Raw genomic sequence first — 27,803 nt, forward strand, 5'->3', positions numbered from 1 at the left:
AAATCTGCATTATGCCAGAAGTAGAATACAGGTAGTTCTGGTTCAAGTGATTCTTCTAGAGCCTATTGTCCCAGAGCCTGTATTTGTCAAATGATATAATATTCACTACTGTCAACACAAAATTTGTTCTTACAGAGTGATCCATATTGCAATATGCAATATGTTTGCTTAACTGGCCGTATATATATATATATATATATATATATATATATATATATATATATATATATTATATATATATATATATATATATATATATATACATTGCGCAGAAGTTCATCCATTTCGTCGTTTTGGTTGCACATTTGTTTTTAGTAAATATGGAGTTCACAGAAGAACAAGTTCAAAACATTGTAGAGGCCTTTAAGGCTTTAAAGGCCAAGCCCAAGGCAGACACACCTGAAGATTTCGCAAAGTGGATTTCAGGCTGTATATTTGTTGGGTGCATATCCTGTTAAGGAAGTGACGACAACATCACATGCAACAGCCAGTGGTCCTATATCTGTCACACTGCCACATGGATAGGACATCAGCATTTTCAGGAGAAAGGAAGAGTGAAACATTGTATGAATTATGGAGATACGAAGTTACATGTTTACAACAATGCATGTATGCACAGGACCAGGTATCTCATCTAACATTCCTTGAGAAGCTGGATGGGTTGCTATGTGATTGGGTCCAACAGCACCCATTAAGGAGTTATTATCAAAGGTGGACAGTGTGTATGGCAATGTAGATTTGACACATAATTTACTATCTGACTTCTACAGTGCTCGACAGAAAGACAAAGATATTTCTACACAGAGTTGTAGGCTGGAAGATTTGTTGAACAAAGCTGTCTAAAAAGGGTTAGGGAAGACCAGTAAGACAAATGATGTGTGATGTGCTAAGGGTTATGCTGTGGACAGGATTTAAACGGACACCTATGGCTGTTTCTGGCCATACGTTTGACTCACTCAAGACATTTGATGAATTGAGAGTAGCTCTTCGTCGTATTGAATCTGATCATAGTCAACGGGAAGATGAGCTAAAACGCAAACATAACTACAAATCTTAATATGGCATCAACTTCAACCATGAGCTTAGTGAATTGAGGGATTTTGTCCAGCATTTGTCACATGAAGTGAGGATGCTTAAGGAGGATTCAGCATCCCATGTATCCAACAACCAGCAACACTACAGGAATCCATTAAGGACAAATAATACTGATGAGAGGAGAGACCGAATATGCTGGCACTGTGGACAAATCGGACACATTGCTTCTGCTTGTCGTTAGGCTTTCCAAAGGGTTGCCCCAAACTACATAAAGGAACTGACACGATAGAGCTAGTAGGACAAGCTAACGACGTTTCTGTTGTCATCAATGGTATTAGAGTAAATTCACTAATTTATACCGGATCGACCATATCAACAGTTAGTCAGACATTTTATAACAAGAATTTGAAGACTACTCTGACTGAGCCCATTACAGACCTTCTGAATGTGTGAATGGAGAGAAGTTACCATATATAATGGCTGCACAGAAGTTGAAATAAAAAGTAACATTCTGCCAAATGTGGAAAGACAATGTTGTTGAATGCTAGTTGTGTCAGACAACAACAGTAGTCACATTCCTGTGTTGCTGGGGACAAATAACTTGATGCATGCTCTAGAGGAATGCAAAAGTGAGCAGGGAGCAAGATTTCTACGGACAGCTCGATTGCCACCTCCGTGATATTTGACATTCAGATGTTTGACCTTGCGAGAAAAGTAGTTAGCAAAAATAAACTTTTGTCTAGGTGTTTTCAAGAGTGCAGAGTAACATGACATTATTGTGGAAAGCAATATAAATGTGATATTGTAAACCTTCGTTGATAAAGAGATACTTTATCATTCAACCTGTACTCTGCTTCAGAACTCAGTGATGTCCACCGTAAATGAAGACCGTAAATGAAGACTTAGACATTTCTCCAGGTCTGGTGACTTACAACTACACGAGGAATGGTCTGATAGAAAAATTAGTATTCCTCCTAAAGCTATTTTGTGTGAGTTGCAACCAGTGTATGTGGCTGACATCCCAGCAGATGTGGTTGGAAGGGAACGGATAGATCACCTTCTCAGTCAGATGGACATCACGTCGGATAAACTGTCAAAAGATGAAACAAAGAAACTGTCCGATAATAATACTAATACTATTTATAGAGGGTGACTTATTAGCCATGGACTAATTCTCCCTTGAGGCCCTCTTAAGGAGAGTGTAACAATGCACATCATATTAAGATAACAATAATTACTGTTTATTTTAACATGTTTAGTATTACAATACTAAATTCCATTGTCTATGAGACACACATACATGCATATGATATCTTGTTACGTATATCTGATTTAATTCATATTTATTTTAATTTAATTGTTTGTCAGGTTTTAATTTTGTATTGATTTTATGCTATTATAATGTAAATTTATTCACATGAAATGATATTTGTCCAGAAAATTGGTTGACCTGAATCGTTCTTTTCATAAACACCAGGTGTTGGCCTGGATGCTGACCTTGATTCAAAATTTAGTAAACAAAGTTCTCTTTTTTTAAAAAATGATTGGTTGTTGTCAAAGTCATGATGGGGCTTTGGGTTTAAGATGTAAACAACTTTTTTATTTTTAATTTCTTAGAGAAAATTATTGGTTTAATCAAGGCCATAGTCTGTATACATGATATAAACATGATCACGTGACCCCCCTTCTGATTTCGAAACTTGGGGGAATTTGGAAACTACGTCTTATAATATAATATAACATTTGTTTTAGAGAGATATCTCAGTTTGGGGCTTTTTATACTGATGTCAAGTTATTTTGTTGTAGCCCGATTTCGAGTTATAAATTTCTTCAGAACAGTTAGATTTCAAAAAGATTAATTCTTTCTTCATTGTAATTATTTTGATGAGTTCTCACACAGAAATTTTGGAAAGTCATTGCTTACAAATTTGAATTGGATTTCCAACACTGGAGTGCCATTATTTGTATTTCTACAAGGAACTGTATACAAGCACAGTACTGACTGCAGCATACGTCATCGTCATCCATTTTGGATTTTCCATCAGGTTTCGAAGTTGAAATTATTAGAACATTTGTTACTAGGACTTTTGCAATTTAATTCGTGGATTATTTTTTGATTATTTTTTGATTTGATTCTTGAAACCATAAGTTATTCTCCTTTTAACATTTTTACATAATTTTTCCAGGAAAATAAATTGTTTTTTAAATTTTAAAACGCTTGCTGTTTTCACTCTTTCTGTGTTACTGTTTAATAGAGAATAAACACGTAAGAATCTTAAATGCTCTAATATTTGCTGCAAAGTTTACACGCAGTGGAAGCTAGTTCCACAGATCTTTACCAGAGTATTGGAAGCTCCTTTTACACCCTTTTTATGTACATGAGGTGAAACATCACCTGCACCAGTTACTTGCTAGTGGTGTGGTCGTTAATCACATAGTCCTTGGACCAGCAATGTTGTTTTAGTGAGGAAGAAGGATGGAAAACTTCGCCTGTGCATTGATTTTTAGCACTTGAATAAGATGACAATAAAAAATACCTACACTTTGTCCAGGAATGAAGATATCTTGGACTGTTTGGATGGATCTAAATAGTTTAGTGCTGGATATGAAGTCGGGGTATCAACAAACTGAATTAGATGAAGCTCATTAGGAGAGGACAGCCTTTACAGTGGGTAACTGGGTTTCTCCGAATTGCATGTTTAACCTTGCTATCTCTTTCAATATAATGGTACTCCTATCATTTATTTAGATCCCAGGCGCACTAATATAATAATTTAACTCATTCGTTTTCTTCTTAACTTTGTAAGGGTCATACTTTCTAATCTGAAGAAGAAGAAAACTTTGAATAACGAGCAGGAGAGACAGAACCCCAATATTACAAATTTCAAACGTTCTCTCCACTATTGTTCTGTAAAACCATAATAATTTAACTCATTCATTTTCTTCTTAACTTTGTAAGAGCCATAATATCTAATCTGAAGAAAACTTTGAAGAATGAGCAGGAGAGACAGAACCCCAATATTACAAATTTCAAATGTTCTCTCCACTATAACTCTGTCAAACCATAACTTCACTTCTGACTTGAATTGCTAACTGCCACATTCAAGCAATATAGGCTGGAAAGTGCCAGACCTAAAATCTGCTCTTTTTTCTTGCAATAGGTACACATATGAAAGAGACAATGATCTTGAAACAAGCTTCTCTGAAGTTTGATTTTTAGATGTTGTGCCAGTATATGTTTTAGAAAGGCTTGTATTAGGCTGAAATACCTTTCTGGCAGAAGACTGTTGAGCAGAAGTCTTATTTACAAAAGGAACTTTAAGAGTAAGAATACTCATCAGTAGCTCAAGAAGCATATTCCAAGGTTTCAAGCTAAGATAAGACTTAATGTCACTATGAACACAGTTCTTGAACTCTTCAAGTAATTTAAGTTGTTTAAGACTTTCATAATCTTGTTCAACTTTCTTGGTTAACCACCATCTATCAAATAACTGCTCTTTTTCTCTAGCAAATTCGACATGAGTTTGTCCAGCTTCTTTTCTATAGTTTCTGAATTTTGTCGATAAGCTTCTGGGACTAATTCGTAACCCTTTAAGATGCCTAATTTGACCATATGATAGTCACCACTTTGTTGAACTGACAGTGAACAGTAAATATCACTAGCTTTACCAGTGAGTACATATTGTAAAAACCGAGTCCAATGATCCCTTGGCCATTTTCAAAAACTTTTTCAAAATAAGGAACAAAAATTCTACTTCTTTTTCTCTGAAAGGGGACCCTAATCTAATATTCTTTGCAAGCTCAAAACTTAAATTTGGATTTGAGGTATGAATGTACTTTTCACTTGACAGTTCCATTTCGTTCCTTCTACATTGATAAACCCTCTCTTCCTTCTCTCTTTCTTTCTTTTGTAAATGCATTTGATCTTTTCGTAACTGCATTTGTCTTTCTTTTTCTTCTTTATCTAAATGCATTTGCTTCTTTTTCCTTTCTCTCTTTCCTGTCTCTCTCTCCTATTTCTCATTTTGTAACTTCATTTGTTGTTCTTGTAATTGCATTTGTTTTTCCCTTTCTTCTTCTGAAGCTCCAGCTTCCTCAACTCTAATTCCATCTTGTATTTTATTTCTAATTCCTTCATTTTTGTGTCCGAGTCTGATACAGACTTACTTACTGAAACCAAAGCACTTTTATAAAAAACATTCTTTTCTACCAAATACTAGACCAAAATATTTCGTTTTTTTTCATTTCGTTAAGGAAGCCTTTACTTCAGAAAGAATGTATTTTCTAGCTAGTTGAATCAAATCACCTTTTTTGAAAATATCTAATTGTTCCTGGGTAGGATTTGAAAAAAGATTTCCACTTTTGATGACATTTTAGAAAAAGCCTGCCAATTTCACTAAGATTTAAATAACTAAAGGAATTCAAATGAAACAAATATGAACTGATGATTTTAAAGAATCAAATCCAAAAATAATCCAAAATTAATCCGATAATGAAATTTTAGTAGTCCTAATAACAAAATGTTGTACTGATTTCATGTTCGAATCGCGACGAAGAATCCAAGATGGAATACGATGACGTAAGCTGCAATCTGTAGTGTTGAAGTCTACAGTTCCTTGTAAAAATAAAAATTATTACTCCAGTTTCTAATAGCTGAATCAATTTTTATTTTTAGAAACCTGCCCTTGTTCCACAACAGTACATGAGTACACGTATTTTCCAGAAAAATAACAGGATTAATCCTTTTAAATCCAAGTAATTTGAAATAACTCCAAACCAAGTAATTTGAAATAACTCCAAACAGCACAACATACAACTAACAGTTTAACAGCCCAGCTTCTACTGAGATTAATTCCCCAAAACATGGGTTATATGGGCTTTCTAAAACATAAACAAGGGTCACGTGATCACCTTCTGGAAGTTTATAGAAGCAAGTACCTGTTACAGATCATATTTACCCTTGTGTGACCCTAACGAAGACCAATCATTTTTACTCTAAGAAATACAAAAATAAAAAAGTGTTTATATCTTAAAGACAAAATCCCAACATGACCTTGGAAACAACCAATCATTTTAAAATAAAAGAGAACTTGTTTACGAAGATTGCTACAAATTCTGAAACAAGGTCAGGATTTAGATCAACACCTGGTGTTTATACACTAAGTCAAGGACAAACAATTTTCTAAAAAATATCATCTCTAATGAATAAATTTACATTAAAATATCATGTAAAGACAATTAAAAAAAATGACAAATAATTAAATTGAAATAAATATATATTAAATCAGATATAATTAAATCAAATATACATAACACTACTAAAGAGTCATCAACCAGATAACAGATTTATCCAGCCAAAATCAATGTCAAACAATGCGTTAGGCTAAAAACATGAAAATGCAGTTACAAAACAGCTTTACAACATATATTAATATATATGCAAATAAATATGCCCACAAAATTTCATTTCTTTATATTAAGTAGTTTTTGCACAATCTAACTCCTTAGCTTCCATATACAAACATATTAACAGATGATGGGACAAAGCAAATGTCCTCCACTGCAATTAGTGTGGACATTAAGATGGTAGTGGTGGTGCTGGCATGGGAGATGGGGATTTAGGGCCCACATTTTATAGATTTGATAAGTTAATTTTATCCTAGCTTTAACAAACTCATACTGTTTAATATAAACATTGCATAAATTCTTATAAATACTGACGGACAGTACATATATAATGAATACTGAAAATAAAACTGCCAGTAAATACATCTTCCCCACAATTTTGTTTTTTTAATATTGGGAAGGAATAAAATTTCTACCTCCACAATACAAATCTCATGTCAGTTTAGTAGTTGCGCGGACTGATGCCATATTTACAAGTTCCTCAGTTCAATAAAGTAAAAACTATCGATATTTAATAACGAACAGATTGTTGCTGAATATGGGCAGTTGTTTCAAAAGAACAATGATAAATTAATAATTAACTGTACAAGTCAATTGCCAGAATGCAAAATTCAATAAATTTTGTACATAATATACACTTTAAGATCTATTTGTGTTCTTCTGTGAAATGTCTCTTATTTTATTTTTCTTCTATATAAAACTGCATGATACCTGTCTTTCCACTTGTTACATTTTTCTTATTGTCATTTATCACCCTGACAAGATAGGCTATACTTGGTGGCCAGTATAAATGGTGGAGGAAGAACCCGGGAAAACCGCGGAATGAACCAACCCACAAGAAGCTACTTGCAGGCTTTCTCTTATATCCACTTTGGCTGAGCCAGAGACTCGAATCCACGCAGACAGAGATGAGATGGCAGTGATCCGTAATGGTGACTTGTTACTTCTCTTTTTTTGGTTTTGATATGCCACCACATATTTATGACAAGAGTGAATGAAAATGCCATCACCAAAAGGAGCAATATTTCAATCTCAATACTGATCAAGTCAGAATAATGATAGATACATGTATAAACTTGACTACAACATCATAGATTTGTTGATAATTATTCCCATTTTTGAAAGTTTCCATTTGTGCGAAAAATACTTTCACAGAATTTCACAACTTGTAATCAATTACCATGGCCACAATAACTTAGTGTTCCAGACTTAATCATTACTGTATATCCTCCTCGTCCTACCCTACTTCAATTTCAAACAAAGACATTTGAAATACATGTGTTTACGTCTCCCTTTGCCAACATTCACAACTAAAACTTTACTCTATTTGTTTCACCCTACCAGTTATATGCTATTCAGAAATACTTCATCATGTTTATCTCATTATTTATTATTTCTTTTTCACAACTACAAATGTTACCGCTCTTTTCTTATTCTTAATATGTTGATCTCCAAAGCATTCCAAATGTTATCACTCTTTTCTTATCCTTTATTTGTTGACCTCCAAAGCATTCTTATTTACCATCCTTTGCATTATTTACCTTATAGGTGAAAATTCCATTCTGTCCACTTTTACCAAGCACACTAATAATTATGGGTCCTTGAGTTTCTTTAACACTGGATATGGTTATACAAGTCACACTGAAAGGAAAGATTTGGAACATAACAAAGAATTTGTTAATTAGTCACTATCGATGAGCCATCACATGAAAGCATAATACATGCCCATCCACTCGTCAAATGGGCATAGTGTCTTTTAGATAATTACAATTGAAAGAATTCATATATTTTTCCCACAATTTGATTACAAACATTTAATGATAAAACCGAAACAATTGCAGTTGTCAACAAGCTGCTCCCTCGCTGCTGAAATCAGATGTACTTCATGTAGAATTGAAACAGATAAATACAGTCCATACTCAAGAAATTCAGTAAACTCGACAAAAATAGCAAAAATGTATTCATTCCAGACCAAATGGAAAAGTTGTTGCAATGTGCATTTAATCACAGTATGACCCTAAATTTCAATTTTCAGTAGACCAAAATGCCATGGTTTCGATAGTGATGGCTAGCGCGTGACTAAGTTCAAATTTATCTAGGTGGAGTTATGTGAGCATCAATAATGTTGTTGTTGTGTGCTGTTGAATCTGCGCTTGTGTATTTAGCTTGGAATATAGCATAAATTCAGTTACTTTGTTTCTTGTATTTTTCTTTATATAATTAAGTAACAATTGGAGTTTACCATGTATTCTAGTACTGAAACCAGATAATATTTTCCGTATGCATTGTTTATACATCGTTACAATAAAGTCGATCATTATGGATACCTCAGAAACTCATAAGGAATACTCGAAATGTTTAGAATTTATAGAAAATATAGGCCTCTAGAATTTCATTCACGATACTGTAACTTTCTTAAATCTTTCATTTTGGATCTTAGATAATTTAATTAAATTTATAGGTTACTGCATTTGTATGGGAAAATATGAACTAGTTTTTCGAATGGATATACATATACTGCACAACCTTGGGAGTGCAGTACATCCATCCGAAGAAACGAGTTCATATTTTCTCATACCAATGCAGTAACCTTGTTATTATATGCTCATTTTCTTATTCTAACTAAGGTTTAATTATATAAACAAAAATATACATTCAAAATTTGCAGTTAATCTGTGTTATGGGTAACCTGTCAAAATGTACAATATATAGTCATTAATAAGAAAGCTGAGTTATAGAGCATATCAGCTGTTGTTATTGTGTTTGCTGACAACACTTTAGTTAATTCATTCTACAAATAAATATTTTAAGAAATTGACTTTATTTAGTAGTTTTTGTAATTTCATGTGGTTGCTATGGAAAAACATAAACATGATCAGGAGCTTGTAAGAAAAAGCCACTTCTGTGGTAGGAGTTGGTATCATTATAACTGTGTAATTGACCATATCATGTACCTGTAGGTCACATCAACTCCATTTTTATGTGACTCAGCTTAATCTCAATATACAATTAATGCAGTTTTGCTGGCTGCAATATATGTCACAGTGACAAATTTCTCTTTAGAAGTTTGGTCACAATAGGTGTGAAAGGTTCTAGAATGGTAGCCCAAACACAACTGTATAACCAGTTTGCTTTAAATCCAGTAAAGCATGTCACAGTGACCTAATTTTTTGTGCAGATACATGTTCATCCCTCGATAAATACAAATTATAAAGTTATATGTCAAACTGAATAGTACTCTAGAAGAATGAACACATTTTTTAAGACTTTTACAGGATATAAAAGTTAAGTGCCCCAGTTTTTATTTATGACAGCCCTTGTAGAATAAATCATCAGTGAACAGTTTAACATTTAAGTGGAAATAGAAAAAATGTGATACATTAAAACATGGACATATGGATATATATATATATATATATATATATATATATATATATATATATATATATATATATATATATATATATATATATTCTTTTTTAATTTGTGTAAAACCCAGAAAGTACATATCTAGTTTGGTCTAATACACATCTCATGATGACTTGCTTGAAAACTGTAGACAAATCACTCATTATTTTCAACATGCACAAGCCCATGCTTTTAGATAATAATTCTCCATTTTTAATAATCCTAGAAAATAGGTCATAGAAAGATGCAACACACATGCTCACCTCAAAGTGACTTGCTTGAAACATTTACATATATAATGGAGTGTTATTAATACATACATGTCCATGCTTTCATAAAATTGCTTTGCAAGGATTTACAAATCAATTTGTCCCAGGACAGGCTCAAATTTGGTTCCAGCAAGTTCAAGTTTCTAGGTACTTGCCTGTGCGTACATCATAAAAAATGCGAGAGAAAAGGAAGAAAGATATCATGTTCTATTCATAATGATTTATGGTTTGCAAGTTTTACACCCAGTGATATTACCTCATTGTATATATCATCATCATAGTTTATTGTTTAGTGTTCACCAATCTTTCAGTTGTCAGTGTAAATAAAGAACTACAGACGGTTAAGCTTTCATTATTTCTGACACAGTTGATGAGATTAGACTGTTATATTATCTTGGCATGATAAAAGTTTCTAGCTTTTATGCAGGGATTTACACATTTGATAAAAGTCTGTTTGCCCCAGGGATTTACCCATTTTGTAAAAGTCTGTTTGCTCCAGGGATTTACACATTTTATGAAAGTCTGTTTACCCCAGGGCAACCAGAAGCTGACTGAAAATACAACTGTTTTTTCGTTTTGTCTTCTAACTATATCTGTATTCTGAACCATTCTCATCTACGTATCTATCTACATATATATTTTTGGAAACTTTAATTGTCAGCAAACAGTTTTTAGGAGCCAACAAAGTTGCAAAGAAAACAAAAGTCAAAATAAATATAATGTGATAGCCATAAAATATTTCCTATTTTATCTTCGCATGCTGGAATGTTCCATGTGTTTTAAGTTGTTAATATTCAACCCTTTTACAATTGTAGAATTAATGATGTTGTCTCTAGCTTTCATTGCTTTGTCTTCAGCCCCTACGGCCCAAACTTTAATGTCATTGAACCTGAACAATGTGACTGTGTTTCAATAATAAAATTCTTCACTTTTTCTGGGAGAAATATTTCCCATTGACATATTACATAGCAAACATGCTCACTTGATTTTCTTATGTTAGAAGGACAAAGGACACCAGGACTAATAATCAGGTGATAGTGTCATAGTTCTCTTAAACCTGGGACTTATAATCAAGCCCTTGTGTCAGATAATAAAAGGTAGTGTTATGTTTATCTGGTATTGATATGAATGAATTTAAAATGTGTTTCTTTTGCTCAGCATCTGTTTCTGCACCTGTGAAAGGAGAATGTTCTATTTAGAACGTTTTAAAATCGGCCGAATGGAATTGAGAAAAATATTTTAGGTACTTACCCCTATATTGTGTATCAGTTTCACAGCTGGTCTGTCATTTCATACCGAATGTTCATATCATAATATTTAAAAAGAATATTCATACATTTAATGATCTGGCATACCATACATGTTACATCATGTACAATAATCATTTTCTGAATAGTGGGTAATTTGTTGTCAATATAGGATGTACATTTACTAAATGCATATTGCATGTATATACACTATGTGGGTTCATTATATTTGGATGAGTATCCATCTTGGGAGACAAAGGAAAGAAAATGAATATATTGTTGTATATGCACATACATGCTGCTAGGTATATGCATGCATGTGTGTGTCTATGTGTGCATTTGTATATAAATAATTTCCTTTGTATGAAGGTGCCTCGATATATTAGTTCTTCTGCTAAATGTATTACCTTATTTAAATAAAGTCGTTATTATTACAGTATTATGATTATTATTATTGGGTATGCTTTGCTTCAGTATGTAAGGATGACACAATTACCAATCCAACCAAACCTGCCTAGAATTTATCAAATTTATAGCAATTTATCAAACTTACAAAGTTCGAGTTTTCATCTTTTTTCGTACATAGTTATGCTTTAAATTATATAAATTTACAATTAAGACAGAACATTTATTTCATGTATAAATTTCCCAAAAGTTTCCACAAAAAATAGGCATGACGGGTGTTTTGTTTTCAATGAAGTGGCGAGACTGAAGAATTGCAGACAGTACATCGTTTTGCTGTATATCCTGTGTTTTTATTTTCCTATGATATACTCCAGTGATCTCATGTATGAACAGTAGAAGTGGTATTTTGGTTGAACTATTATTTATAGGCCAAATATTTGAACAAAAAACTTGGCTACTAAGAGAGCAAATAAAAAAGTTTAGCAATACTATTAAGAAGGTATTGAAACTATTGTATAACATTCCGATTAAATTCAAACCTTTTCAGTTGTGTTAATATGAATATCTACATGTAAGTTGAAAAGAAGATAAGTAGACTTACGATTGAAAATTCATTTAAATAAACAATGAATGATTGTTAATATTAATTTTTCATATAATAATTAAATAATCAATTTACTCAATATATATTTGGTTTAAAACAAAATCATTTTTGAAACTAATCAAAAATTAGTGCAATTACATCCTCCTTACTGCATTTAAAAAGAAATAAGCATTAAATTCCATAGCGTCTTTTTGACAATTGCAATCAAAAGACTTCATATGTTTCCCACATAATGATTTGAAACATTCAATGACAGAAACATAAATACATTTGCAGATGTCAACACGCTTCTCCCTAGCTTCTTCAATCCCATGTATTTCATGTGGAATAGTCACAGTTTTAGAAATCCAGTCCATAATCATGAAATGTCCTTGAATCGAGAAAAATACCCAAATATATTCATTCCACATCAAATGGAAAAGTTGTTGCAATGCACATTCATTCACAATATGACTCCGAGTTTCAATTTTAATTAGACACGCCATTTTCTTTTAAAAGTTATGTTGAGAGTGCGACTAAGTTCAAAATTTATCTGGGCGGAGTTATATGTGCAGTAATAATGTTGTTGTTGTTGTGTAATGATAAATATGCGCTTGTGTATTTAGTTTGGAATATGGCATACATTCATTTACGTTGAATTGAAACATTTTCACAAGTAGTTATTGAAACTATTGTATAACATTCCCATCCAATTCAAGCCTTTTTAGTTGTGTTAATATGAATATCTACATGTAAGTTGAAATGAAGATAAGTAGACTTACGATTGAAAATTCATTTAAATAAACAGTGAATGATTGTCAATCTGTATGTTTCAGATAATAATTAAATAATCAATTTACTCAATATACATTTGGTTTAAAACAAAATCATTTCTGAAACAAGTTGATACCTGTATTCCATGGATGGACAGAATTTTAGGCTAAAATACTGTCCCTGCCAGTAAATGTTTAAACATTTTTACAAACATCATTATGTGGGCAATAAAACACACTGCCTTTTAGGCTTTATTGAGAAAACAAGCTTCCTGGTTTGAAACTGAACATTCGTGTCATATAGTAATTAAATTTCAGGCATATATCCTAGCAAGCAATTCCATAATTCAGTAAATAAATAAAGTACATTAGTTAAGGAAAACATTACTAATATAATTATCACTACATTAATAAAAGAAACCAGATCCCACTGAAGTTATATCAATGTAAAGTTACAATTTCAATAGTAAAAATAATGGGAATAACTGCATGGAGAAAAAAAATCGTGGGCCAGAAGCCTACTAAATGATATATATACCTGATGTTGAAAAATTAAAAGATACCACAAACTCCTCAAAATAAAGCAGCATATCAAGGTAGTCATTGCACAAAATAAAATGGAGATAGTCTGATAATCAAGGGCCATAACTCTGCTAAAGATGATATTGCATACTGAACATATACCTAAGCAACACTGATAATCCAACTCAGACTTGTATCATTAATATCAAGTTGCATAATAAATTTATTGAAAATCCAATAAAGGTATCCTTTAAGTGTAAAAGCATGTTTAGAACGTGGATAAAAAATTCAGGTTTTTTTTTAATTATGTAGAATGCTAACAAGTGAATTAAGCTTAGGTCTCATAAATATCAAGCTGCATACCATATCTGGATAAAATCAAATTAACTTTTGTTTGAGTTATAGAGCATATTTCATTTTTCACACAGTAAACCTGACTGCCAACCCACAAAATCAATATGCTTCTTCTTCACCTAAATGTAAATCATCCACAAAGTTTGGTCCTTGCCTGAAGTAAAGCTACTGTACAGAAACTGTTTGGCATACTATTTGGTCTATGCCTGAAGTAAAGCTACTGTACAGAAACTATTTGGCGCACTGTTTGGCCCATGCTTGAAGTAAAGCTACTGTACAGAAACAATTTCTGTTCTTTTAGTCAGACCTGTTGCTTTTGACTCCAAAATAAATAGGCTTCTTCAAAATGCACTTCTGAGTGACTCTAGATATTGTGCACCAACCGTCCTAATATATTCAACGAATTTTAAATGAGATTTTACACCATAAATGGACTTAAAAGGAAAGAAATACATTGTTATGAACAAAAAAGCCTGTCTTATATAATGATAACCATATGATTAATCATGAAGGTTTTGAACTGAATTACAGTGTCATGTGGTCAAGGATTTTTCCTAATTTCAAAAATCAGATTAATATTTTAGCAGCTTTGATTTTATATCTGTTGTACTGATGGATTATAAGATCTGTAACAAAATGCTTTTGAAAGTAATAATCCACTTTTTTATAGATACATGGTTCTTGGTCATATCGAAATTTTGGAATCACACAATCTCAGAGTGGTGTACAGTTGATAGTTTGATATTTTAGTACATAACCTCATGACAATGTCCAATGTCTGCTCACATCTACAACTATATTTGTGAAGCCTTAATAACAATTAATGAAACTGGTTCAGCGGCTACGGTTTTTTATATCTATTTTACATTATTGCCAAGTGTTACTGATATAACTCACCTAGCTTACAGAACTTAACAGCTAACCTTAATTTACTAAGCATACTGTCACCCAATGTAAACTATCTCACAACCTTTTATCATGTTGATTTTACCTTATATATAAGTGAATATCTTGCCCATTATAAAACTTGTAAAACATCAGTGCTTTTATTATTACTAGCAGCATTTTGATAGTCATGATAGTTTTCATTGGCTATTATCAATGTCCAAAATTATACTTCATGCTTCATACCCACACATCCAAAATATCACTAGCAAGAAAGTTACAGTTCACTTTTTCAGCTAGCAATATCAAAATTGTAACTATAAAAATGCCGACTTGCTGGAGTAATTATCTAGCCCTGAACATCTTGATGATACAACACTATTTAACAACTTGTTCAAAATCAGATCACAAACAGAGTCACTACTAGGCCAAACAGACGCAAGCATTTCATTGACACATAGTGATGTCATTCATTATCAAAACTGTCACTGATGATATAACCTTTTATTACCCGTTTTGTCAAATAAGATGTGAAATATTACCTCCAGAATTGTAACTAGATCTTTTTAACATATTATTATGAACTATTCATAATCCTTATTGAACTCATCTGACATTTTGATAATATCAGTGTGGAGTAATTAAACTGATCAAGATAAGAGTTTTTCTTACGAAAGACTTTTTGATTGCAAGAACATATCAAATAAATCATCAGATTACATAAATTAAACATTGTGTACATATATATATATATATATATATATATATATATATATATATATATATATATATATATATATATATATATATATATATATATAATGATTATGTCATTCTTTATTACACATTCTAGTGCATCAATGTGGAGGCTGAAAAATGTGGAAAATAATGCTCCCTTCAACTAAGCATATTTGTGATGGATGAGGAGCATTATTGGAGTAGATCCAAAGTCCATGCCTGTTTTATCATTGGTCATGGTGATTATACATTTCAGGTTTGTCCTACCCTGTGCCAACAGCATTTCAATTAATGTATTACAATATGCAATTCATGTACAAAGACTGCTGTACATATACATTTCTAATGATTATTGTGCATGTATATGGAGGTAGCAAAAGGCACATATATCAAGTAGTATCATTTTTGGAGTAAAAATAAAAAAGACATGTTGGTACAAATTTATGAAGTTCACTCTATATATGCATATTTAGGTCAAGACTACAATCATGTTTTAAACTACTGCCCAAAACATGTAAAATTAGGTAAGAATCATGGGATATTCTTGGTATGCTATAAATGGAAGTATGTGATCAAACATTCAATTGTACATATCATGATTAGAAAGTCTTTATTACCAAATAGATTGTGTGTCAAGAATTACAATATTACAAATGTACTGACATATATTAAGCATCGTTTCACACAGATTTAATTTTCAAACCATTGTATCCCCTAATACATCTATTTACATGCAGTTTTGATCATTAGTGGGTTTAAGTTCTCAAAGTTACCAATGTTTGTGGGAATGCTGATTAGTTGGCTGACTGTTAAATACAAAAACAAAATCATTTAATTATTGCATCTACTGTGAAAAATAAATGGTTGTAGGGAATACCACTACTACAAAAGCTTATAACATGTCCTAAGAAGCATCCCAATAAGTCGGATTAAAAGTGACTGTGTAGTTTGAAGGTGTAAAATGTGGGCAAGCATACAAAGCAGATCATAAAGCAGACCTATCGTCATGACAGCCAATTTAAATAGATTCTAAGAATGTACTTACATCCCTCTAACATCAAAAATTGTATCTTTTTGGCAATTTATTTCAGCAACTGTGATACTATCAGTCTCATTAGCAGAGATCCCAAAGTTTTTCCCTGTAATTGTGATTACAGTTCCTCCTCCAAGTGGTCCATCTCTTGGCTCAAACTGCAAGCAGAGAAAGGAATTAAAAGACCAACAGTTTTATAAAGAATGAAAAATGTCCAGTAAACATTAAATCTTAAAATTGTGGACATAAACAGCTAAGTGGTCTGAGCCAGGAAAGTGCAAGCCATATATTTCATTCTAGATCAAACTGGCACCACTTTGAAAGTCTGGTCCAGTTCATTTTCTACATACTGGAAAAGGTCCTATTAAATTAGCTTTGACATAATAACACAATGAACATTTTACCAAAAAGATTTACCATGAATACCTTCCAAAACAAAATTTCAGAAAAAGGATCGAAACAGTATACGATGGTCTTAAGATTTTACTTAAACATGAATTCCATGGAACATGAAAAGTAGGTCACTGTGACCTACTTTAGCCAATTCTGATCTGGACCCTTAAAGATGAATACACTCATAAATGTTCATGCCTATACATTCAATAGTGACAGAGAAACTGAACTAAATGCAAAAGATAACTGAGCATAAACAATAATCACTGTAGTCTACTTATGCAATACTTTGATCAATCTTCATAACTATACATACAAAAGTGTCAGCTAAAATGAGCTAAATGCATTAAGCATACAATGCAAGACATACATTGTGAATTCATTTAAGTTTCACTGTCCTCCTAAATGATTATGCCTATCAAATTTCAACATTCAACAGAAATCATCAAAAATGCTGAACCAATGCAAAACGTAAAACTTAATGCTGATGCTTATGTTAACAGCAATACAATCAGAAAAGCTATCCCTGTGTCTTGCCAATGCTTGACAGGTGAGAAAATTTTTACATTGAATTGAAACATTTTCACAACATAGAAAATTGGTGGTATGTATATAATTGTTTACTTTAAAAAGGATTTTATCAACATCTTTCATCATATTTTCCCCATATTTTCTGTTACCTGAGAGTGCATTAGTACCTTCAGTGTTTGCACAAATCAGAAAGTCACTATAAAAGTATGACAATAATTTCTTTCACAAACACATAACTGACATAAAGATTTTTTTTTCATTTCCAAAGTGTAATAAAGATGTTTACAGGTAAGTAAGCATTTCTAAGAAGCTGATAAGTATCATTAGGAACTGGTATCGTGTGACTTTCTGAATGGTTAAGTCATTCTTTGCTGAAAAGTGGAAGTTCATACATGCCTGAGACACCAAAAAGCTTTACACAATATTTACTGCAAATATTAATTTGGAAAAATACAAGTTGGTTTATCTTTAATGTCATGAACTGATGAAATAATCTGGGCGGTAGATATAGTATAATTGGGGTATGAGATTTGCAGACCAATTATGGTTTCTAATCACTAAACCTCATCTATATTCCCCACAAATATTTCCCAATAGATATTTTTCACACACGGATAGATCTTTAATTATAAGTGATGTGCGCTCTCAACCAAAGTTTCCAATGTGCTTCTGTACATGTATTATGTTTACCTTAGATCAATACACTGACGCAGATGTTTACATGAATTTTTCTGAATGTAAATCAGCTACATGTTTTGGGTCACTAATGCCCCAGTTCTGTATGTGTGTGGAGTCAACGGTTTCTTCCATTCAATAAGCATCATTTTGTACTCACCTATGCTTATTGTTTTTTCTTGATGACCATCAAGTACATCTAGGTAATTGTGCCAATATTACTTTTTGTCACTAAAAGAAGTTCTGGATAGACACATAATCAACGAATGTAACCATAATCAAATTTGTTTGCAAACACCACCAGTGTCACTGGATGCTATTTGAGATACGCACAAAACCAAATCTGCTTTGCAATGTGTACTTATGATGGTTGATGTAGTCACTAACTCAAGCAATACCATGGTCAATCATTGTTGTGGCAGTGATTCTAAAAGTACATCTAGGATAACACACAATTTGTATTTCAAGAGTAAAAGAGTTTTCTGAACAATTTCATCTCCCAGCTGTTGTCCTGCTTTGATTGTTTTCTTGTGTGGACAACTTTGAGGGTCCATCATAGTTCCTCTATTAACATTGTGTCACGTATATCTATATTGTCTGCTTAACTGTTACCCATGATTGTAGGTTTTACTTTAACATAATGATCTTTTGAAAACTATATTTTTAGATGGCTAATGTTTATCCATGTTTGTAATTTATAAATGAGTTGCTTACGGATTTTTAGTTCAAGTTTCAGCTTTATTTTAAAAAAAGTCTTAAAATGTTCTGGAAGTAAACTTTTGATCATAACTTGGTCTTTTTTGTGTGTTAGTTTTTCATCTAAATGTTGAGGTAAAAAAGTATTCATTACAACTTTAAGTTCAGTATGGAGAATCGTTGTTAGCTGTGTTCAGATATAATCTGAGAAAAATCATTTAAATTATTTATTGAAATTACAAAGTGCTCAGTACTGACTTTAGGAATAAACCACCATTTTGAGATTATTGTGAATTCATTCAAAGACATTTTGGATTATATCTGATACATCAAGACTGTTGATAAATCAGCCTATGCAAGATTATTGTACATCAGCATATTCAAGACTGGGACTTTATTTGGAATATTCTACACTGATGGACTTGTGACTGAACATTCAGAATTATCTGAGATTTAAATGACAATATTGTAAGTTTCCTTTAAATGTTGACTTTGTATTAAAGGGAAATAAATTGTGAATTTTACTAACTTGTTGGTTTAGATTTTTCCTGTTAGATAGTTTAAGACCATTAAGTTGCAGCAATTGTCATTGTGAAGTAAAAATGATTTGTAGTCTGGCTTTGTTCAATTGCAAGATGCACAGTCACTCACTTCTACTCAATTACCTGTCTTCAGTTGTAGAACTGCTAAGCAATCAAAGAAAATATCTACCTGGAGCATATTTAAGTCTCCATTGATTGTATATTATGAGGGCCTGACACCACGTCCATCCAGAACCATAATCCACGTCCATCCAGAACCATAATCCATGTCCATATGGAACTATATTGATCCACATCTATGCTGAACCATACTGATTATGCTAATCAGATATCATTCATTTTGTTTTTGCCCAAAACTTTTTACATGGACAAGTGGATAACTGATGAAAATTAGCTGAGATTTATCTCTTTTTGGTTGAGTCCATGCTGGTGCAACATAACCAATGGGGAACATATCGAGAAAGGGAGGGGTTGTTAGTGAATTCTACTCAACTGCTGTTGAAACAATAATTGAATGTTTTCATTCAAGGCAGTGTAGTCAATGACCTGGTGTTTTCGCTTGCTAACGTGATGACTCCAATGTGGCCTCAAGTTGGTATTAGTGCATCAGTGTTGTTCAGACTGCTGATTTTTATTTGGTCAATAACAAGATTATACTTCGATGTTAAACACAAGGGTTTGTTAACACAACTATCATGCAAATACTTATCAATGAGTAAAAAAAAATCACCATTGATGTCAGCATCCTTGTCAGCTTATCAAACACCCTGTTAGTAAATTCTGCAACGTCATGACCCTTCAGAATCCATTATGTGCATGTATCGATAAATCTTGAACACAAATACCATAGAGGGTTAAGTGTGCCTCTGGATAGATGCAAAGTACTGAATTTCATCTCCAGATGAATAATGGTAAAAATGGTGCATATGTGAAAGGTACTGGAACATTAATGGTTGTGGTGGTAAGCATTAATGATGAACTAGTTTGCCAGTAATCATTTACCAATATTGCCATTGTTGCACACCAGCCTCTCAATTCAGTGAATGATCCAAAATTGTGAACCTTTAAGATGAGCGGTTCAGGTTTATCAAAACCATCACTGACAATAGCAAAAAACAAGTATACCATTTGCTAAGACTGTTCCTCCATTTCTTTGATTAATATTACTTTTTAATTAAGCTTCATGAAGTTACTCTATAATGGTGATTTCATCTTTGCATCCACATATCGTTTTGTCAAATCCTCTATAATATTGATGTAATTTTCAATATATTCCACTGACACACCAGAACTTCTGATTCCCTGGTTTTCGGTCACTCTAACAGGTTCTTTGTCTTTGTCATCATGAGTAAATCAAAACTGGTCAACCACAAGGCCACACCTGAAGACTTTTTCCACTTGTGATTCTCTGACTCTGGTGACTGGGTAATTGAAAGGAATTTTTCTTTTTGCATTTGTCTACAAGACTTTACATCCACTAACCATCCTAATGCAGTTCTGATGGCCATTAATGAAGCTGCTTTTGAGGCCATTGGAACTGCAGCTACCAAAAGCAATGGCATTAGTAGTGATGAATAGAAATAATTCAACCACTATAATGCTTTAACATCAAATCTGGCTTTAATAACTTAATTGTAACTGAGGTGTTCTTTTATTTGGCAGCCTTGTGCTGGTCAAGCTGAATTTTATATAGCCACACAGGGGCATTTCCAGTTAACTTTGCCAGAAAATTCGTTACTATAAGCCTGCAGTCTTTTCGTGTCGCAAATTGGTTTTTACCAAGTCCAACTTTAACTCTGTGATATGACATTATTTTTAATTATGCTATTTAATTACAACAATTACAGGCGTCTCAATGACCCTTTACAGCAACCTGTGCATTCCAATAACATCTTTTCACAGCAATGAATCTATAATCAGGAATATGGTAGTGAATTACACATATATGAAAGTGCATGTAGACTGCAGACTGTCTTGTGACATGCACATGTTGACATGATTGTGAAGTCAAGCAAAACTTCTTTGGGTGTTCCTGATGACTGTTTTTAATCGCAAAGAAACTTCAGACTCTCCTAACTGGTTCAATATTATTGCATCCAATCCATAATTCAAAATGCTATGAATACATGTCTCAGTGTGCTGATACATTGCTGCGTCGTTATCTGTAATGGCAACTGCTGAACGTTGCCTTCACACGAGTCTGTGGTGAGTGAGAGAAATGACAGTGTTAATAATCCTCCAAACTCATAAATGACAATAAATGTGTTTCTGCAGCCTTTGGAGGGATTATCACAGGCATCCACCATGTCAAGTTTTGAAATAAAGTTTGCCATCAATCTCTCCATGATACCAAATTGCATCATTGCTGCTTGGTATGATGTGACTGTTTGGCTCCAAAAGTAGTTTTGTGGACATCACAGCAAACTCGAATATATGACTGAAGGAATCCCACAGAAAACAAGAATCAATTAAGGTGTCCTTGACTGTACAAATCCATGACTAATTTTTTACTGCTACCAATTACAGTGGTTGTTTGCAGATCTTCCCCTACATTTCTGGCATTTGCAATGGTATACAGAAGAGGATCTGCATGAAAGATCCTTGTCAAACATAATAAGATGTGACAGTTGATCTGGCATAATCATCGCTGTACCTGGCAAGTCCAATAATCATCACTGTACCTGGTAAGTCCAAGAATAATCACTGCACCTGGCAAGTCCAATAATCATCAATGCACCTGGCAATTCCAAGAATCATCATGGCAATGGCAATTTTGCTCAAACATGCTTTTATTTCCTTTATAGTTTTGAGATAATGTGAGCTGCTTAACAATGACATGATATGGTTATTGACAAATCCAAAACAGCACCATCATGACAATATGCATTTTCCGTCAATTTCCAAGAAGGCCTCACATAGGAGAAAATACAGAGATGTATCATGCGCTTGTAATTGTATTCAGTCTATTTGATTAGGAACCTAAGCCAGGTATGAATAATACTGAAAATCTCTTTTGCTTTCATCTTTCAACACAGGCCTATCCATGTCAAATGCACTATTAATTTTGCCACTACTTATACCATATATATTTCATCTGATACCTTTCTGTGAGATAGCTTTGCAATCCAGGCCCAGTCCACAACTGTAATCTGCTTTCCATTGCAGTCATTGATTTAGTACTGGCCTAAGACATTGTTGAGCATCTTTGCTTACGATTTTCCTAACTGGAGCTGACATTGTTGCCATGGAACTGCTCATGATTCAACCACAGGTTGAATAGCCAATCTCAAACCGATTATAGACTTTGCCGTAAAAAGCAACACTAATGCTGCTAAATGTGAATTTGGTGTGTTGGAGAAACAAATGTTTGAATGGTGCAAGAAAAAGTCAAAATTATTTAATAGTACCAGAGATCTTAAAAAAAATTGAATAATGGAAAGCCCTTATGCAAATTGTGAGTTTTGGTTTGAAAGAGTGGTTTCTATATTAGTGTTTCAGGTACAATCGTTGAGCATCTGTATTGATGATTTTACTGAGGCTAACATTGCCATGGAACTGCTTATGATTCAACTGCAGGATGAGTAGCCAATCTCAAACTGATTAGGATGCTTGCAATCAATGATTTTTCAACCAATCTACAGCAGCACGTTTGATGCTATCAATGAAAAGCATTACGACTTGTTTAGCAATTGATGAAGCATGCAAAAATAACACCACTATCATCTTAAGTGCACCTGTGAATATTCCACTGCCAATATCACTGAGACCACATCAGTACTATGTCATGATAACAAGATTTCTAGCATTGTCAGCACACAAATGTATTACATACATATCCACATATGACTGTTATTGCATTAAACAGTCTGATCTCTTATGTACTGTCTATGATTCCCGCATAGATCCAACACATGCCTTTCCTGGTAAAACAAGGGTGAAACAAAAATATGTCAACCTGAATTGCTGAAAGATACAAAAGTGTAGAAGGAATAATTGACATCAAATCACCCAGGGTGACATTCAGAGATAATCTGAACAATATGTAACCTTCAGATATTATTCTTCTGGAAGTATTGCTTTCATAACTGCCACTGATGGTATCACAGGTCAAACTGATTCATCGTGGTGATCCTGATAACGTCTAGTACAATATTGGAACTGTTTACCATTTTAAAATCTACATTCAGAATTTGTTGGTCCACTGGAAGTTTATTAATATCTTTAGGCCGATCCAGAATTATTTTCAGTGAGGACTGTGCAATGGCAGCTGCGTACTGTGGAGATTCAATTGCTATGAGATTAGTGTAGACTCATGTTTGCATATGTAGATTTTAGACTCACGCTTTGTCACTAAAGATATTTTCAGTCAAATCTCATCACTGTACATCACAATCAATCTCCTACACACCCATGGGAAGTTAAATAACATTCCATGTAGCATCTCAACTACCTTCTGACAAAAACACAAGTGAATTTTTTTAGTTCAAACCCACAAATGGCAATCAAATATTAGGCCAAATGCAATAAACATGCAACAATGTTAATGCGATTTCAATATTTCAATACACAGGATTCCCCTCAGTAATTGGCATTGTTGTTGTTGTTGGGTTTAATTCCATTTTTCAGCACAATATAGGTTATATGTAGAGGTCAGTATAAATGGTGGAGGAAGAACAACCAAGGCACGAGAAACTACTGGCAAACTTTCTCACAAACCTACATTGGCCGAACCCGAGACTCGAACCCATGCAGACAGAGGTTATGGCAAAGATCCATAATGGTGAGTGCTTTAGTCCACTCGGCCACTGGGTCCTAATTGGTATTGTAAAAACCCACATAAAATCCCCGTTTTGTTGAAGAAACTGTAATCTTCAAGGTAATGCTTAGGGTTGTATTTGCAGTGACATGCTGCACTGCATCATTGGTTTCTTGAAGCATGGGAAGATCCTCAGAACTCATTATACATTGATGTCTTCAATGAGTTCATGCATCAAACAGCCCTGGGTCCATGATGTTGTTGCTGATGAGTTCTAGTGCAATGTTGCCGGTGTGAACCAACCCCACGTGCTCATTTACCATATATACTCTTACCCAAGCCAGTTTCAGGTTTCAAATGCTTACAGTAACTGACTATGCAATTGCTGCTGGAAAACAAAAGAAAACTCTTCATGAAAGAGATGCCAAAAGAACAGCTTGCCAACATATGTATTTTACGTTCAAACTTTCTCTTTTTCTTTCCCGTCCTAGGATGGGAAATTAACCTAGTCTGTTGATAGGGCTGCTAATTAGATAAATACAACCTTAATCCTTAAGCATGTAAAAGAAACACAACTGCTTTGTTTTTTACAGTAGACATTCTGCAGCACAATTGTTGTTTTTCTCTGTGAAGACTACAACTAGTGATACTTGTTCAGTGCCATGCTGAGTCTGTATGATCATACCATGCAACTGACATCTGTTCAGTTTCAGCAATCCTTTGATGTGATTTCAAAGACTATGGTCAAAGTGTCTCTTACAGACCCCAATCTCAACCTATACATTAATAATTGCCCAAGTTTATGAATAGTCAGTGTTCTGTCAATTACAATGTACTTTGTCACTTGGATATCTTATATGGAAATTGATAAAATTATGTACTTTCGCCAATATGGGGAAATGAAAACATAATGCAATGGAGCATTAAAGTTAATGGTTATAGACTTTGCAATGAAAATCAACACTAGTGCTGCTAAATATGAATTTTGTGTCAGAGAAACAGGTGTGTGACTGGTGAAAGAAACGATCAGTATTGTTTAACATTACCAGAATTTTTTAGAAAATCTGAATAATATAAAACCCTTATGCAAATTGTGAGTTTTGGCTTGAAAGAGTGGGTTTTAGAGTAGTGTGTTTCAGGCACAATTGATGAAGTCGGTGGAAACTCTCACTCATGACCACATGTCACCCTTATAGGAGGATCATATAGAAATTCCCTATTTGCAGCCGTAAAGTGGGTGGTGTCAACGTGTAGTTGAATCAACTTATAAACGAGTATATACAGTTCAACCCGTTTATGAGAGTGGGGTAAGATGATCACATTAATTAGATGCTAATTTAAGTTTTATTAACACTTTAAAGTCTACGAAAAACACTAACCTCGCTTACTTATAACTGAATGATAATAATCTTTTATACAATGTGCAGTGCTGGTTTTAGGATTTACCATTCCTGTCAAACAGTCCTCACATAAATCAAATGCCAGTGTTCAATGAAATAAATAAAGGAAATATGGATCATGTTGTTTACCTTTTCATTAAAAATCATTTGATTTTATTAAATCACAATATCCTTATCTCAAAACTCAAATATTGACCCATTTGCAGATGACACCACATTCATGCTTCTATTCATCTTTAATTAACATCAAAACCAAGTTAAACGAAGATCTAAAGAGGAATGATGTATAAATAACTAAATCCTTCAAGACCAAAACAAGACTAAGTGCAAGTTAATAACAAAAGCTTGGAAAGTGGCTCACATGGACCAGAAGTATATCAAGTCACATCATGAGAATGTAACCATTAAAATGTTAATCATGAACTTCCTGGCATTCATGCCGACAATTTTCTTCTGTGGGTTGTACGGTAAATCTACAACATTTACTAAACATTTCTAAAAGTATCCACATTTTCCAATAACTGACACAATGCCATTTAATCTAAATGATTACTTAAAATTTCCCCCATTTAACCATTCGACTTACTGAATAGCTAGCAGCTGTTACAATACACAAGCCATACAAGCCATACATAGGAAAGCTAGTAACTATTTCATTTGCCACACATATTTAACCTCTTATTATGGCAAGTTTCAGTTTTTAAGACATAAATTTGTTATATACATCAGATCTTTTTGTACGTGTCAATAAAACAGCATTGTTTTTAACAGATGATATTGTTTCCTGCATTTATACAGATACATGTATATGTAAATGATGAAAAAATCAATACTTGAATCTTGCATACTGCCTGGACTTGCTACAATGACTAAGAAACTGAACAATGGCTTACAAACTTGACTGTGTGCTGCTTTAAAATAAAAATTTTACTAATCAAAGGTTGTTAACAAACATGTTATTTAATAGTAAATACCGTATGTTAAAGACATTTTTGCCAGCAATTAATCTGTGTAACTGTATAATTTATTATATAACCAATTCTCATCAACTTCCTTTCCCTAGCAGTGCCACATTCAATCTGAAAAACACTGACATATACTCTAAAATAAGAACAGAAAAATCCTTCTGAACAATCCTCTTAATTAAAGATGTAGAATTAATTGAAATGGAACAGGTAGTTCTTGTGTCAGTGACAGTCACATGAATCGTTGTGCACACATTTACCGTAGCAACCATGTGTAAACCTCAAAGCTGAAGTGTACAGGTTAATAAAGTACACAAATGGCTTTCTGGTAAGATACCATGGCTTGCTAAAATTAAGAAAAAACTTCTCCCTGATGTCAGAACAGAATCCTATATTTAATGCATATATTCAACCAATGCAAGATAATAGTCTTAATACACCTCTACCTCGATAACTCGTGCACAACATGGTCCAAAATCATAGACCACACTATAAGTGAGGGCATGAGTTACTGTACTGATAGACCTTCAAGAAACGAGTAATCACATCCTTGCAGGACATTCAGAAAGCCACAGGATGAGGGGAGGGGTAAACATACTGTTTAATGGCTGGTAATTCACTTTACAATCGTGTTGAGAATACTTATCAATAAAATGCTTTTCTAATGAAGTTGTTGGTTATTCTGTATCAATTACATTTATTTTCAAGATGCCCAACATCTCAAAGATCATTAACATTATTCCAACCTGTTTCAAACAGCATTCTTGTGTACACTGCTTTTTGTTGTTGTTGATTAGTCTGGTTTCCTGTTCCTTATGTGGCTACAAAGTACAAAGCAGGGAGCCAATGAAGTAAGGACCAGACTTACTGTTAATACACCAAGAAACAAGATTCCTTTTTTCCAAAACTAGCAACATTTATTTCATGAAAAAAATCATCTATGTTGAAACTAAAATATTGTATTGCTCAATTAGTAAATTTTTATGCCATGGTTTCATTGCATATATTAGTGAGGATACCTTTTCAGGAATTCTCTGAAACTCGCTTCTCCACAATGATCCTATCTCTGAAACAAATCTCTTTATTTGATAAAGCATTCATTTTGATTGGTTGCCTTGCTATATTTGATCACATTTATGAATGAGTAGGTTCATTTAAGGTAGTTTAATTATATTACGTACACAGTA

At 33.3% G+C, this 27,803-nt stretch overlaps 2 protein-coding genes across 2 annotated transcripts in view; both read right to left on the reverse strand.

Moving 5' to 3' along the window:
- Positions 1 to 27,803, reverse strand: part of LOC149788886 (plexin-B-like) — a 446,804-nt gene that overhangs the window by 245,040 nt on the left and 173,961 nt on the right. The gene's annotated exons all lie outside the window — the stretch shown is intronic.
- Positions 1 to 27,803, reverse strand: part of LOC149788888 (hepatocyte growth factor receptor-like) — a 219,804-nt gene that overhangs the window by 83,945 nt on the left and 108,056 nt on the right. The window contains exons 13-15 of the mRNA XM_089973562.1: positions 27,363 to 27,437; positions 16,671 to 16,816; positions 7,983 to 8,082 (exon numbers count right to left, since the gene is read on the reverse strand). Coding sequence (XP_089829688.1) covers positions 7,983 to 8,082; positions 16,671 to 16,816; positions 27,363 to 27,437 — 321 coding nt within the window. The remainder of the gene's footprint in view (positions 1 to 7,982; positions 8,083 to 16,670; positions 16,817 to 27,362; positions 27,438 to 27,803) is intronic.

Source organism: Sinohyriopsis cumingii, chromosome 11, assembly GCF_028554795.1.
Source record: "Sinohyriopsis cumingii isolate HCF-2022 chromosome 11, ASM2855479v2, whole genome shotgun sequence".
In the NCBI taxonomy this organism is placed as follows: Eukaryota; Metazoa; Mollusca; class Bivalvia; order Unionida; family Unionidae; genus Sinohyriopsis; species Sinohyriopsis cumingii.